Source organism: Corvus cornix, chromosome 4, assembly GCF_000738735.6.
Source record: "Corvus cornix cornix isolate S_Up_H32 chromosome 4, ASM73873v5, whole genome shotgun sequence".
NCBI classification, from domain to species: domain Eukaryota; kingdom Metazoa; phylum Chordata; class Aves; order Passeriformes; family Corvidae; genus Corvus; species Corvus cornix.
In genome coordinates, this window is record NC_046334.1 from 65,321,559 (window position 1) to 65,337,232 (window position 15,674).

Consider the following 15,674-nt stretch of genomic DNA (forward strand, 5'->3'; position numbering starts at 1 on the left):
TTGGATAATATATATGTATTTCAATAGTAATTTCAGGTTTTGGGTGAAATGAGCATATTTAATTAGAATGAAAAGTTATATAGATATTTAAAAACATTAAATGTGAGCTCGTATATGAAAGGACTGCAAAATATTAAGCTGCTGTAGTTAATTTCTTGGTTTTGGTAAAGAATGCATTGATATTCAACTTCAGTTCATTAGCAAAATATTAAACATGCTGATTTGACAATTCTCATTTTACTGCTTTTAAGGACAAGATGTTTAAGCAGTTTATATAGATTAAAAATTCAAGTCTGTCTTCCTGCCTTTATAAAAAAAGCATTTCAGCCGTTACTGGAAAGATGTTCTAGAAGAAATGCTGGAGAGCAGGTGTGTGCGCTCTGGGGCAGGAGTGCACAGTGCTGCTTGTGGCACAGTGTGGCGCTCTGCAGTTTGTACCCTGCACACACAATGTGCTGGGTTCACATCTCTGCCCTCAAAACTTCTAGTAAATGATCAAAAATACGAGTATCTGCTCATTGTTTTAATCATTTCCTGATAAAATTAGGTCACATTTGAACAATTTGTAAAGCCCATCACATATAAGTAAAGCGCATTGCATCTTAAATGCAGTATGAAAAAGTTCTTCCTAAATTCACAAGGTTAGACAAGTAGCAAAAGTTGTTACATGCACGTGTAGCAGTTTCTGTCTGTGAGTAGGTGTGGTCTCCTCCATCACTGCTTGATGGTCTCAGCATCTTTATGCTTGTTAAGTTTTGCCATCTTCCTTGTGCTGGTACAGGAGTCTGCTTGGCAGCTCACCCAGCTGAGACGTTGCTCAGCAATAAATATAACAGTCTGTGCTGACGTGAGAGGGGATTATGTAGTACCAGAAAGAGCAACTGAGGACAGGGGAAGGTGAGGACTGCAGGACTTCTTGAAGTAGCAGTTCTAGCTTGTGCCGACTTATTGAGAGCTTTGGTGAACTTGGAAAGCCAAGCAAGACAAATTAATTCATGGTTTAAAACAGAATCGGAAATTCTCCAGGGAGAAGATTGGAACCATTGATTTTCCTGCCTCTTTCATATTTACTGAGCCATACTTCTGAGAAATTATATAAACAGCAGTAATATTCCATCAATAGATGGATTTATTCATTTGATTACCTTTTGATTTTGTCATCTAGTGATGATAGGGCTGTCTTTCTCATGTTTAAGTAGTGATCTGGCATTTGGCCTTCCCGGATTTGTTTTTTTTTTTTGCAAATGTTCACTTTTTGTATTAATTCTCTTTTTAAATGAAATGGACATTTATTTGTTTGCAGATATAAATTAGTGTTTACATTGCTGTAGCCTGTCTCTTATCTGATGATGTACTGTGTGTTTATATGCATGCAAATGCAGTGTAGGAGATGTAGAGAAAATAGTTTTAATAACTACAGTAATGTTAGTTTCTCAGTCTAGGTTTTGTGTTTTCTGCATTTGGAGGAAGAGGACATCCTGTCTCTGGAATGAGGGCATGGTAGGCTCAGAACCTGGGGTCAGTGAAAAGCAAAAACCTGCAGCTGAGCAAACCCTCTACATGTTGGGTTTTTCTAAACCTTATTTCAAGTTTGTTTCAACACAGTTCATTTTTTATCAGTTCAACCTTAAATTGTAGTATATTGACTAATTTAAAGAAGTTTTAACATTTTGGTGCCGGGTTACCTCCTGAACTTTTAAAAAATGTAAAATAAAAATTGAAGTATATACTGCTTTGAAAGTATTAAGCTGCACATGAGCTGACAGTCCTAGACAAATCTTATCTTCATGCAGACTGACAAATGAGTTATTTCTGCCTGCCCTTTCCTTCCTCATTGGAGGCAATAATGGAAAGATATCCAAGTAATCTAACCACATGAACAAGCAATTCCAGCATGGCTAATGCAAAGGGACCTATTGGTTATGTAAACTAAGTCAATTCCAAAATTCTGCTTTGTACAATTGCTGGCAGGGTTTGATTCAGCAAGGTCACAATATCTACACTTAGGAGAGAAGGCAGGAAGAAGTAAAACATGGTACTGTTAAAACCTAACTGCTCTAGTGCTGACTCCTGCAGCAGGATGGTTCAGAACGTGGCAGTGAGCTGGCAAACACAATGGAGTTTGTGGCAAGTCCACCAGCTTTACAAACTCTTCCCTGCAGAGGAGGGAAGAGTGGAATACACGAGCTGTAGCAGCAGATACAGAGTAGTCACAAGGTTCTCGTGCTGTGCTGCCAAATAATGTGTGTGTAATCGTACACCATTGTATTAGGTTCCTGCGTAAAGCTGTTTTCCTTGAGTCAGCCGAGGGTGCAGTTCCATGATTTGTGAAAGTCGATCCAGGACAGTGCTGCTGTGAAAAGCTTGGTGCTTAAATCAAGTTTTCCTGCCCCACCCCTGCTTGGTTTATTCTGTTCCTTTTCCCCTTGTATGTGTATGTATTTATGGGTCAGTTTTAGCTGGATCAGTGGTGTGAATGCCAATACACCTTCACGGCTCTTTATACCTCGTCTCAGGTTAGCATTAAGTTGGCTTATCCAGTGGTAAAACTGCTTCCTTGGAGATGGATTTTGTAGAAATACTTGCACCCACTACCTGAGAATAGAGGCTGGGTAAAAATAGGAACTCTGTACTCTATAGAAATTTTCAGGTGGGTTTTTTTAGGGAAAATGTACTTCTCTTCTGAGTTTTAAAATTTTCTTCCAAACTTTGTTACATTTTTTTTTTTTTAATTCCATGGTAGTCGTTTGCCTTCTATTGTTGGAATGAATGGAAAAATCCTTGAGCCTGTAAACAAAGGACTAAAGCATGCCTTCTGGGAAACTGAATTTTTTTATATACAAAGAAAAATGCCAAACTTTGAATCTGTAGAGCGTGTGCATTCCACATACAGCAGTGCTTAAGATTTTGGCTGGTTTTATGCTAAGGAAATTCTGAATGAAGTTTTACAGGTTTTGTATTTTAGCAAACCAGTCCTGAGGACATGGGATCTGTGCTGGCTGTTGCTGGTGTTCCCCTTGATTACCATGAAGCCTGAGGAGGGGCTGGAGTGGGGAGCACAAGTTTACTTTTGTAATAGCATTTATGTTGCCAGTTTTTGCCACTCAGATCCTGATGTGGAATGACAGTGCTGTGGCACTAGAGTACTGGAGCGTACATCTGATTTAGGAACTGATGGGATTCCCAACAACCAGTTTTTTCCTTTGTAAAATGAGGTAGAGTCAAAGAAGATCTGCACTCCCCAACATAAACAGAGTTATTAAGCTTTCAACAATTACTGAAAGATTTGATAATAGACTGTACAGCCTAATATATATATTTGTGAGTGTACAGAAATCACAAGGATAGTATTTATTTCATGCAGCTCAAGATTCCGTAACTAACACCGCCTGCTTCAGAGGATTACTGCTCTGGAAAAGCAGTGTTTTTTTAAAAAAAAAAAAATCTACCAAGCTGGGCTCATTACCCTGGATTTAAATGTACATTACAATTGTTATAAGGCAGAGGGGGAGGGATCTTTCATTTTATTCTTGGTTACTTAGTCCATAGTAGCTCATGCATGTAAGAAGTGGTGGAGCACAAATAAAGATGCATAAAAGAAGTTAAGCAGCTTTAATGACAACAAATGACCACCTCCTGTTTTCAGGTGCTTTTAAGAGGTTTAAATGAGATACTTGTCCTATAATCCTATTGAGACACAGTGAGGCTTTTGAAATACTTTCTATAGTGTTGAAAACTGGTGAAACTCCAGCACTGTGTAGTATATAGCAACCTGGAAAAAACCCACTAGAAACTGACTTTATCACATCCTTTTACTGTGTTATTTTAAAATTTCTTCATAGCAAATATGTATATATGAACCCAAGTGATAATTGGATGATCAAAACAAGTATTTTTAAAATAAGTATTTAAACTTTAGCTTATCAATATATTTTTTTTCCCCTTCCAGTTTCTTCGAATATGTGCTGATCTTTTTCGTCTGGTCCCTTTCTTGGTTTTTCTTGTTGTCCCATTTATGGAGTTTTTGCTTCCAGTAGCTCTTAAGTTGTTCCCTAATATGCTTCCCTCTACATTTGAGACGAAGTCTAAAAAGGTAAGCAGGTCTGAATTGATAATCCAGTGATATTTTTTTAAAAAGTTAGAAATTTTCTTGGTGAAGTAATTAGAAGAAGTCTAAGATTTTTTTTTTCAGTGTTAGGGTGATGCTTTAATCTTCCTTATCTTATTTTGAAGATCTTGCTTTTTAATATATTATAATGAACCAGTGCCATAGTGGTTTTTATATGTGCAGGTACCAAGCTGTCAGGGCTGAAAGTCTTTTGTGCTGTCCTCATCTCCATTTTCTGGCTCCTACAAAGGAGAAATGAAAGCTATGAGATGTTATTTTTCTGGTTGTATTAAAACAGACATTGTAACATTTGTAGTCTTAAACCTTGATATAAAATTTAGTATTTAAAATAACTTCTTACGCTTTTTTTTGATTGAACTTTATTTCTTTTAGTTAGCTTTTCTCAGAATTTTTAAAAACCCACCAAAAAACCCCACAAGTTTTCACTTTCAGAGCACACAGTGAGCTCTTCAGCTCTTCAGCTTTTTCAGTGTGATTTGGAGATCTTTGGGAAGAGTGAATGCCCCCTTGGAATGTGTGTATTATAACAGCAGTCCAGAATTAGTCCACATAACTTGTCTGGGGGCAGAAGTGATACTTAGTCCATGTATTTCTGGAAGGAACTTTTAAAACAAAATATTTTTCTAACAGGAGGAAAGATTGAAGAAAGAATTGCGAGTAAAACTTGAATTGGCTAAATTCCTTCAAGACACCATTGAGGAGATGGCCTTAAAAAATAAAGCAGCCAAGGGAAATGTTACAAAAGATTTTTCAACATTCTTTCAAAAGGTAAAAACCTTGGAAAATGTATTTTCTCTTCCTACAAAAAAATAACTTTGTGACTTTTTTGGTCTATGGTAATTATCAGATACCTTTATTTTGTTGGACTTGAAGAAACAGGATGTAGTAGCTTTTTTAGGATAAATTTCTTTTCTGTAAGTAATACTTCAGTGTGATGAAGTTTTCCTCTTGCTAACTTTGGTGTTCTAGCTGGTGCTTCTACTCTCTAATTCTAGAACCAGTGTATTTCTGCTCATTTGCTTCTTGTTCTCTTATATGTTAATAAGTTAACTCTAACATGAAACATTGTATGCTCAGTGGTTACTCAGGTAGGTTTTGACGTCTTTTTTTTTTTTTAGTATTGGTTATGAAAACTGGGAGAAGACTTCTTTTCTAATTAACTGATTGAAAGTTAATGGGGGGGGAAGTAAAATTTTTTTGTCAAGTTTAATTCTGCTTATAAAACAGTTTTTAAGTGCATAGTTGCTGTACTGACTAGAACGTGGTATAATCTGAGATTTAGCTAGAATCTGGTTGCTGTGCTTGGTGTAAAATTCTTCTATTTAAGATCAGTTGCTGACAGAGAGACTCTTAAGTGTCAGGCATCTGCCTCCTACATTGATGGCCTTTAGGTTTCACAGCATTTCCTTTCACCAAACTCTAGGTGAGAGTAAGGTACTTCCTGGAGAGATGAAAAATACCCTCTTAAGTCTTCTCAGGACAGTAATTATCTCTGATTTCTCTTAATTGTGGGGCTGCTGATTAAGAGGTGGAGCCAACAACATCCCCAGGTGCTTTGTTGAAAGAAAGGCAGTAGAGAGAGTCCTTTGGAGAGCGTGTGTATTTGCACAGAAAAAGGCACATAAGCCCAGGGGTTTCAGACATGAACTTTACAAGCCTTGTCAAATAGCTTAAGATTTTCCTCCATGTCAGAGCTAAGAGTAAAGTTTTAAAGTGTGGGGTAGTAAGATGATGCTGATAGTGCCACGTAGATCACCTCAGATAATCATAGCGGCAAATTTTGCCAGTCAGTAACTGCTTGCAAAGTCCATGTTCTTTGAAGCCTCTATGCAGTCATCTGTTTCTGTTCTTTGAAATCTGCAGAACATTGTAAGCTGTTAGTTATAGCACTTAGTGGCTGAAGCACTGGGCCTGCAGGCTCTGGGAACTTGTCGCTGCCATGCTTCATGTTTGGAACATTTCATTTTCTTCTGAAAGAACTGCTACTGAGAACTTACATTTGGCCGTTAATTTCCATGGAAATAAATGATGTTTCACTCCGCATTTGCTGGAGGAAGTCCCAAGTTCCTCTGATGACTAAAAAAGAAGTTTCAAGCCCTGCATTTCTTATGTGTGGGTGTGCTTCTTACAGCTTTATATTTCTCATTTGTGCCACAGAGACAAACTTCATTGATCTCATTTCACTGTACCGGATAATAAATGTCAGAGCAAGAAGAAGCTTAAATGTTTCCCACCTTTTTGCTATTCTTTTGCAGCTGCTTCTGTGGTGAAATATTTGATGCTGCAAGAACCATTGATTACAGGCTTAACATGTCTGCTGCATAATTCCAGAACTTCTCTCTGTTGCTTTGTAGCTAGTGATGTACTAGAAAGCTTCAGTTTGTACTTTCAAGAAACACGTGCTTGGCTATGTCAAAATTCATCTTTAAACAAGGGAGAAAATACTTCCTGTATTTTTGAAGTGCCATTTTTGGCTCCTATGGTGAAGGCACTGGCAAAGTGGAACAACAAGGCCTTTTGACCTTTCTTTCTCCAAGTTGGTTTCTCTGCTACACAAGTATCCTGGAGGTTAATGGACTCAAGGCCATCTTGTCTCCCGATTTTTACCTTTTCCTGTACTCAGTAGCTGTTCACTAAAATATTTGAGTTCGCAGGTAAAACAGGTAGGCATGATAAATCAGGCAGTATAGGTAATGTTAGGTTTTCAACCTGTACTTGATGTCCCGTAGTTTTATGTTTTATTTACAGGGTTTAAAAAAACCCAGAGGTATTGGGAAAAGGTTTTTTTGGATATCTTTGTACTTCCTGTTTAGACCGAATGTGTCAAGTGACTGGGAGTACTTAATTGTGAGTTCTGTAGATTTTTGATGGAGTGATGTCTCTAATAAGCTTTTGGTGGCATACTTAAAATAGAAAAATCAACATCTGTACAGGTGATAATGCTTTACTGTGACCTGATGAGACTAGGGAATTTTTCTCCTACTTCTTTGAACTGTTATTTCAGCTTCCAGTAGTTGGATTTAATGACTGGGAAGTCATTGGCAACACATCACTGAAAACCTTAACTTTGCAATTGGACAAGCAGTTACATAGAACCTTCATCAGGATGCAGCGTCCTTTCCCAAACAGTGGTTTATACTTTGGAATAACTTCAAGTACAAAAACATTTTCACTGGGGTGCTGCAGAACATCTAGGAATTGAAAGGAAAACAGTATTGTAACAAATGTGATGGTGGAGAGAAGTGGGTAGGTAAGTGTCCTAAACTGTGTTTCAAAGGGACACCAGTGTTGCAAAATTTTTGCCATTGGATGTACTTACTTTTCTTCCCGTCTTTATCTTGCGTGTTTCTGTGTTCTGTAAGTATGGTACCAGAACAAATACTTGCCAGTGTGACTCCTGTAGCAGCTATTTATTAACTCAAACGTATATATTTTATTTTTGAGTATGTCACGGCAGTGCAGCTCAGATAGACCTGCTCCTTTGTGTACAGATACATCTAATTTTTGTTTTGTTAGTTTTATCTTAAGTACATTGTGCAGTGTTGTTGGAAACTGTTGACACCATCTTTTGCCTAAGTAAGTAAGTAAGTTGTTTTTTAAAAACTTTTATTGCTTCCTTGTGTGCTATTTCTTATCCCAGAAGTGCTGCAAAGTGCTTGACAAGCAAGGAGACTGCTTTTATTCAAAATAATGCCAAACCATAACATTTGCTTTGAAAAGCTTTGTGTGTGTTTGTTTTTTTCTCGCAGATCAGGGAAACTGGTGAAAGACCCAGTAATGAGGAGATCTTAAGGTTCTCTAAACTGTTTGAAGATGAGTTGACGCTGGACAATCTGACCAGGCCTCAGCTGGTGGCACTTTGTAAATTGTTGGAACTTCAGTCGATTGGGACAAATAACTTCCTCCGCTTCCAGCTGACCATGAGGTTGAGGAGCATAAAAGCAGATGACAAGGTGAGTCATTCTGAATAGGCACTGGGTAATAATTTTGACACATAGCAGTAGTGAGTGTGTGTGAATATATGTATGGTAGTTTTTTTTTGGGCATTTTCCTTTTTTTGTCTTAATTGTGTTGTTCTTGAGCTAACTTTGAACAAAAAGGCTTGAACAGCTTGAAATCAGAAACGTCCTTATTTCTTAAGAAAAAAACGGACCTTTTTTTAATCTACCATTACTTGCAATGAAAATAATTATATCACAAAGAAAAACGTTTCTATGAAGCTCTAATTTGTAAGGGAGCTGATAGAAATACCATCTTAAAGAGAAGTATCAGCCGTGACTGGCCGTGCTGGAGCTGTGTGAGCAGCAGGGGCTGTTCTGTGTTACCGTAGCAGCCTCTAGTGGCCGTTCCAACACGTGAGCTTCTGGCTGGGCAGTGCCGGTGATGCCTCTGTTTTGAGCTCGTACACGGTCAAATTTCCTTTCCATTGTGCAGATGATTGCTGAAGAGGGAGTTGATACCCTGACTGTTAAAGAACTGCAGGCAGCTTGTCGTGCCCGAGGGATGAGAGCTCTTGGTGTGACAGAGGAGCGTCTCAAGGAACAGCTTAAACAGGTATGGTTTTGCAAGACTGAGTACACAGACCTAATTGCAGTTGTTAGCTCTGTTGCTCTGATTTTTGTCTTGATTCTGAGAAGTCGTTTTGATTCTGTTTTCATTAAAAAAGATGGTTAAAACAGCCTTTCTTCTTAATAAGCTTTTATCACAAGTACTTTGTAAGTATGTAGTAGCTATGGGTTGCTGCCTTTTGACTGGACCATGATGTTTTTATGATGCAAATAGATACTTAGACTTAAACATACCCAAAATATATTTTCAATTCTGAAAGTTTGTCTTGTTAATTATTGTATTGCTCTGTAAAGAAGTTTTCACCAAGTAGATCAGTTCTTTTTCTCTTGGTGTTGCCTGGTTTAGGGGGAGGTCTGTTGGAACACATCCAGAGGAGGCCAATAATTTGATCACAGGGCTGGAGCACCTCTGTTATGAAAATGGGCTGAGACAGTTGGGGTTTCAGCCTGGAGAAGAGAAAGCTCCAGGGACACCTTATAGCAACTTCAGTACCTAGAGGGGGCTTACAGGAAAGCTGGAGAGGGACTTTTCACAAGGACATGTAGTGATAGGACATGGGGGGAATGGCCTAAAGCTGAAGGAGGGCAGGTTTAGATGAGATATTAGGAAGAAATTAATTTCTGTGAGGGTGGTGAGACATGGGCACAGGTTGCCCGGAGATGTGGACTGCCCATCCTTGGAAGTGTTGAAGGCCAGCTTGAATGGAGCTCTGAGTTTAGTGGGAGGTGTCCCTGCCCATGACAGGGAGTTGGAACTAGATGGATGATCTTTAACCTAACCCAAACCATTCTGTGATTTTAAGATGCATGTGAAACAAACCACTTGTTCAAATATTCATTCAATACTTCTTGAAATGCTTCTTCAAACAAAATACGCCTTCCTATATTTCATTGCAGTAGCTGTAATTCTTAGCTGGTTATTGCCTGTAGTTCCTGTGCTGGGATATTGAGTGATAAGTAGTGGTTAAAAAAAAAAAAAAAGTATTTGCTTTTTTGTGTGTGCTTGATTTTGTCTGTAAAAAAGAAAAAAACATCCTGAAGTTGAAGATTTGTTTTTTGTATTGCACTTACAGTGGTTGGATCTGCACCTGAACCAGGAAATTCCTACTTCATTGCTTATTTTATCCAGAGCCATGTATCTTCCAGATACCCTTTCTCCAGCTGACCAGCTCAAAACAACCCTTCAGACACTACCAGACAGTGCTGTAAGTATTGGTGGACATAGTGTATAACTTTCAGTGTCATGACTGAAAATCTATCCAGAGAAGTAGATGTTCTTCTCAGTCGTTGCTTTGCCTTGAAAAACTAAATCATAGATAGGTTTATTTGAGTGACCTTCAAACGCAGAAGTTGGGTTGTATGTGGAGAGGTATGAGGATAAAGTAAATACATGGCAATATTGGATTACATGACAGCAGACAGTAATAGCATCAGAACATTTAGAATACACCTTTCACTTGCAAAAAACCAGTGAATGCTTCAGGCTATATAATGACACTAATACTTGAAAATACATGACGTTATGTAGAGAGAGAAATTGTCAGAGTGGATTGTTGGTAGTCTTGAGAGAAGGAGAATGAAGAATGTGTATGATTTCAGGGTGAACAGTTCACATTTTCACTCTCAAGAAAGAGAGTCATCTTTCTCTGAGAAATGTAAAAATAAGGTAACATTTGGGGGCTTTGACTTTATTCATTAGCGTATCTGTACGATCTCAGTCAGGATATCTAAACTTACATTATGCAGACATACATATATATATATATACACGCTTTTATTAGACTGCTTTTGTTATTTTTAGGCTAAAGAGGCTCAAGTGAAAGTGGCAGAAGTTGAAGGTGAAAAAATAGATAACAAAGTGCGGCTGGAAGCAACACTTCAGGAAGAGGAAGCCATCAGAAAAGAAAATGAAGAAAAAAAATTGTCTGAAGCGGCAGAGAAAGCCAAAGAAACTCTTGAAGTTGCAGCCATGGTAGGTTCTGCTCACAACCATTGAGAAGTAAATGTCAATAATGATGTGAAAACTAGCATGTTTCGAGTTACTGCCTCTGCTCTGGGTATTGCCTGCAAGAAATTGGACTTTAAATCCACGTATGGAAGATGTGAGAGAATATTAAAACTGACTGCAACACAAGAGTTTACTCTGAAATGTTGGCTCTGTCTTACTTATCTTTGATTTCCTTCTTAATTAGAGCAGTAAGCAAAGACTTCTTTTTCTTTAGTAAAGGTACTGGTTTTGTTGGAGTTTTTTAAAAATTTTCTACACCCCATACTTTAAATGTTCTTATCTTTGGGTCTTTCTATTTGTCATTAACCTGTTAATGCTATTGTATAATATTTGATTGTAAAGCTGCTGTCCTGCTTTATTAGTGAATTAAGCCTCAGGAGCTCACAGAAGTAGTTCATTAAATACAAGTGAGTATGTTAATGCGAAACCACTCAATAAGTTGCAGTTTTTTAACCTGTTCTCATAAAAATGTGTGTGTATACTTTGGCAACTATTTCTATTTTGACAAGTCATTCTTTACTGACGCTAAAACGGATAATGTTTTGGTTTTTTTTAAATGAAACCTAATGAGGTGTTTTAAATTTAGAAGGCAATGGAACCAGCAGCAGATCTTGAAGCAACTGCTCTGCAAGCTAAAAAAAGCCAGGTGGCAATGGATACTGAACCAGAAGTGGCACGGGCAGGTGCAGCAGTGCACTCAGAGGCACTGATAGATACAGCACCAGTATTGGAAGGCATTAAGGTAATCTGGATAACCACACGTTTTCATACTTCTGAATGTAAAGAGTCAAAGTATCCATGTGAGAACTATGGTATATTGTTTGTCTGTCCTTCACTTTTAGCTCCCTCACCACATTCTGTCAGTTGAAAACAGCTACTTAGTGGATTGAAAATTCACCAATGCAGAAGCTGAAGTCAGCACAAAACAGAGCATCTCCTTTATCTATCTGCATTATTGAAATTAATATACCTGTTTTGGGGGGCATTTGCATTATCTGTAGATGGAATGGCCCTGTGCATATTTTATTTTCAGCTTTTCGAGAGACAAGTGTACTTCACAAACTATGGATGTTCATCCTCATTTTCACAAAGGTTATTGAAAATAACCTGATAACTTTACTACAGTTCAACTTTCCAAACTTTACAGGTTTTTTTGGTGTAATTTATCTTTTCTCATACATAGTGAATTGTTTCTCAGTTGTTCTAATTGCTTAACCTAGGAATGAATGAAGTAAAACATTCTTAAATGAGAAGATCATTTAAGATGAGATGATCTAATCGCCAAAACTCACATAATCAATCACATTAGCTGAACTTACTACTGGTGCACTTCAAAAAATTCTGTACTGTAGCAAACTAATTGCCTTACCATTTAAAATCTTTGCATTAGCCTCAAAATGACCTTGTGATAGTAGTGACGCCAAACATGGAAAAAGAACCTTGAGTTTCTCTTTTTTGCTAAAAGACTGCAAATCTTGGAGTAAAATCACAAATGTGCCTTTCACTAATTTATGTATATTTTCTTTTACAGGGTGAAGAAATCACCAAGGAGGAGATTGATGTGCTGAGTGATGCTTGCACCAAGCTGCAGGAACAGAAAAAAGCACTAACAAAGGAAAAGGAGGAGCTTGAGGAGTTGAAGGATGATATCCAGGAGTATAATGAGGTGAAGAATGGGGCATGGAAGTTCTTTTCTTGTTCATGTTTTAGCAGAAATGATCCACAAATTTAAAGATTATCTTTCTTGGTTGTCTGTGTGTCTGAAGTTGGAAGCGCAGTGAATGAATTTTGTTTGTGACAATGCAGAGCCTCATTTGCATAACGTGTTCAAAGCCTAATTGTTATCACTGGAGTAGTTCCCAGCAGACGAGAATCCTGCTCCTGCTCTTGTTCCCAGGGTGACTGGTGGGGTAACAGGAGCTGACTGACTGCTGCGTGCTGCAGTTCTTTCTTAGCAAGTGTAGATGTCAGTATTACAGAAACTTCCAAGATAAGTAAAATGCACCTTATCCAGTCTTATGAAAGATGTGGAAAATAACATTTAAGGGGTGCATGAAAAAGGCAGCAGTGTTAGAATTTATTGTTCTAATTCCATCTAGCTTTGTATGTCTCTACACTTGTATTTCATCTACAAATGGTTCCTGTCTTGAAATGCTGGTTGAAGTCAGTAGTGTCTGTTGTGAATCTCTTGACCATTTCTTTTAGGATTTGCAAGAGATAAAAGAGCTTTCTAAAACTGGTGAGGAAGAGGCAGTGGAAGAGTCAAAGGCAAGCAAGCGACTGACGAAGAGAGTGAACCGAATGATTGGCCAGATAGACAAAATTATTGTGGAATTAGAGACAAGTCAAAAGACAGATGATGCAAAGCTGGATGGTGAGGATACTCCTGCTGGGTAAGTGACCTGGGAGCACTGGATGTGTCTCTGGCTGTTCACCTTCACTCTTGCTTTTGTCTGATGTGTGGTTAGAAAAGAATTGGTGAATAACTCATTGTTTAGAATGTTGAAATAATTGGTTTTAAAAACAAAATTAACAAAATTTTGCTGTAGATTTTCTCTCTTCTGAGGCTAAATATGTCTGAACTGATGAAGGAAAAAAGGATGTATATTTCCCCAGGTGCTAGTCCTGAAGGTGTTCTGAAAGTCAAAGTGTTCATTAGAATCTTACCATCTTGCCCATGCCTCTGGCACTAACAGGATTACAGGTGAAACCTTCCTTTTAGTCATGCTCCTCACACAGTAATTTTTCCCTGTGTCATTGATTGAAAAGGTGCACAACAGTGTGTGAGCATGTCCATATTTATTGTTATTTAGTAATAAAGACATTAGTGAGGAAAAAAATTGCAAGGATCTATGGTGTCTGGAGAAAAGTGGGGAAATGGGTCTAATGGGAGTGAGATCATTTTACACAGTCCCTTTCCAAAAGATTTTCTTCATTTCAATTTTTTAACACGCAGATTTTCAAAGAAAGATCTTTCCTGATAGTTTCGTTACAAAATTCATTTATCAACACTTATCCAGGTCTTGATATTATTGGAGAGTCTTTCAGGCAATCCTGTGTTAAATGGTCATATACTGCTTGTTGCAGACACTGAAACACCTGAAAACTGAGACATAAATTCTCATGTGATCACGAATGCTGTTATTAATCTAGTTTGTTTGCACCATTTTGTGTGATTCATTAAGAGAGTATCCCAGCTCCCAAAGAGCATAACTAAACAGAAGTAAGGATTCTGCTTTTGTTGCTTCTGAGCTCTGTATTTTCCAGTCCCCAGGGCAAACGGTCATTTGTTGCAGATTTTGTGTAATAGCATTATGGCAGCCATATGAGTGCTGCTAGAGAGAAGCTGTTGATCAAAACCATCTGAATTTGCAAACTAACAATACAATGCAGAATCTGCTTGTACTGAATGTAATTGTACTTTTTAATGGATGGTTTTCTGGATAATATTGTAGGTGATTGTGGATGATTGAAAATTTTAAGTTTGAATATTGCTGAGTTGTCAAAGGCTTGTCTTCTAACCTTCAAGTTGGTGCAGTCATTATCAAGCCATGTCCAGGACATTTAGTGGCAGCTTGAGAAATGCTCCTTGCGTGAAAGTCTGTCTGTGCCCAGAGGAGCTTGGACTACACTGATAAAGCCTTCTGTTTAGTATTTACTGGCTTCACTGTCTCCTGCATTTCAGCTGGATCTGTGCTGGACAATGTTTCTTTAAACTAGTAAAATACATAGGCAAGCAGGGACTTTAGGTTGCAGCAGACAGACAACTTGAACTTCATGAGATGAGTGAGCAGAGAGTGTAACATCTGAAACCTGCTGGTCCTTCCTTCCACAGTGTCTGGTCCTTGACAGGAGCAAATGAAGCCGATTTTAACAAAACAGCTCATTTGCTCAAGTGATTAGTTCTCAGCTTTTGTTTTCCTGTGACTCATTGATTTTCTGTCAGCCAGCCTCTAAATGTAAATGGATGACAGAAACATGGCACTGCATCTTTGGTAAATGGGGAGTGAGGGGACAAAGGGCAGTAGATACACAGCCTGGGAAATACAGAAACCTTTATTTCAAATGCTACTGGATACTTGTATTTGTTCAATAAAACATGTGGAAACTAAAAGCATGAGATTCAATGGGAAGATAAAAATCTTGCTGATCAGTAACTCCTTTTTGTTTTTTTGCATTCTGTTCAGGATTATTAATAATCAATTAATAATTTTACAAGCATCTTGCAGTGTAGTAACTTCCAATACTGCCTTTTGTCAGCCTTACTCCTTTGGAGTAATTGCTTGTCATGTAGAGTTTGTGCTTTCTCTTCAGGAAGAATCTCATCAGTATTGCTGAGCTAATTAATGCAATGAAACAAATTCAGAAGATTCCAGAGGAGAAGCTGACAAGGATTGCAGAGGCACTGGATGAAAACAAGGATGGCCAAGTCGATATAGATAATGTTGTTAAGGTAAGTTTGTGGACTTCTTTAAGAAAATAAGGCAAAGCATTCTTCAAACATTGGACCTGTTTTGACATAAATTTGCAGTGCAGTCTTTTGCAAGAGTCTTTACTTGATGCCAGTGAGGTTTTTCGTATGTATTATAGATCTCATATAACAGCATCTTGAGAATCTGTATGGCTATTTTTGGGGGCGGGAGGGGAGGGGAATCCATGTCTGTTACCCACATTACCTTTAAAGCTGTAGGTTTTCCTGTGTCTCTCTGTCAAGTTCTGTAAAATACGGTAATTTTGTTATTACTTAAAAATGGGAGGGAGTAGAAGAACTATGACTGTTAGCAAAACTCTTGACATAACATCCATAGATATATTTCATATCAACACAAAATAGTAGCTTCTCTTGCCTACTTGTATACTTTAGATGTTTCATTGAGACCTGTATTTCCTGTACTTGAAAGACAGCAGACCACCAGTTGTCTTTTAAGTCCACTGTAAATGGCCTGTGTTTGTTGCCTGATTTGTCCTA

The 15,674-nt window shown here is 38.0% G+C and overlaps 1 protein-coding gene across 3 annotated transcripts in view; it reads left to right on the plus strand.

Moving 5' to 3' along the window:
* LETM1 (leucine zipper and EF-hand containing transmembrane protein 1) overlaps positions 1–15,674 on the plus strand; it is a 28,639-nt gene that overhangs the window by 8,279 nt on the left and 4,686 nt on the right. For 2 of the 3 annotated variants that reach the window (XM_039551053.1, XM_039551055.1), the window contains exons 4-13: positions 3,950–4,093; positions 4,760–4,897; positions 7,879–8,082; positions 8,564–8,683; positions 9,771–9,902; positions 10,499–10,669; positions 11,292–11,447; positions 12,237–12,371; positions 12,911–13,098; positions 15,020–15,158. In XM_039551053.1, the coding sequence (XP_039406987.1) occupies positions 3,950–4,093; positions 4,760–4,897; positions 7,879–8,082; positions 8,564–8,683; positions 9,771–9,902; positions 10,499–10,669; positions 11,292–11,447; positions 12,237–12,371; positions 12,911–13,098; positions 15,020–15,158 (1,527 nt within the window). The remainder of the gene's footprint in view (positions 1–3,949; positions 4,094–4,759; positions 4,898–7,878; positions 8,083–8,563; positions 8,684–9,770; positions 9,903–10,498; positions 10,670–11,291; positions 11,448–12,236; positions 12,372–12,910; positions 13,099–15,019; positions 15,159–15,674) is intronic. The other variant, XM_039551054.1, reaches the window with a different exon arrangement.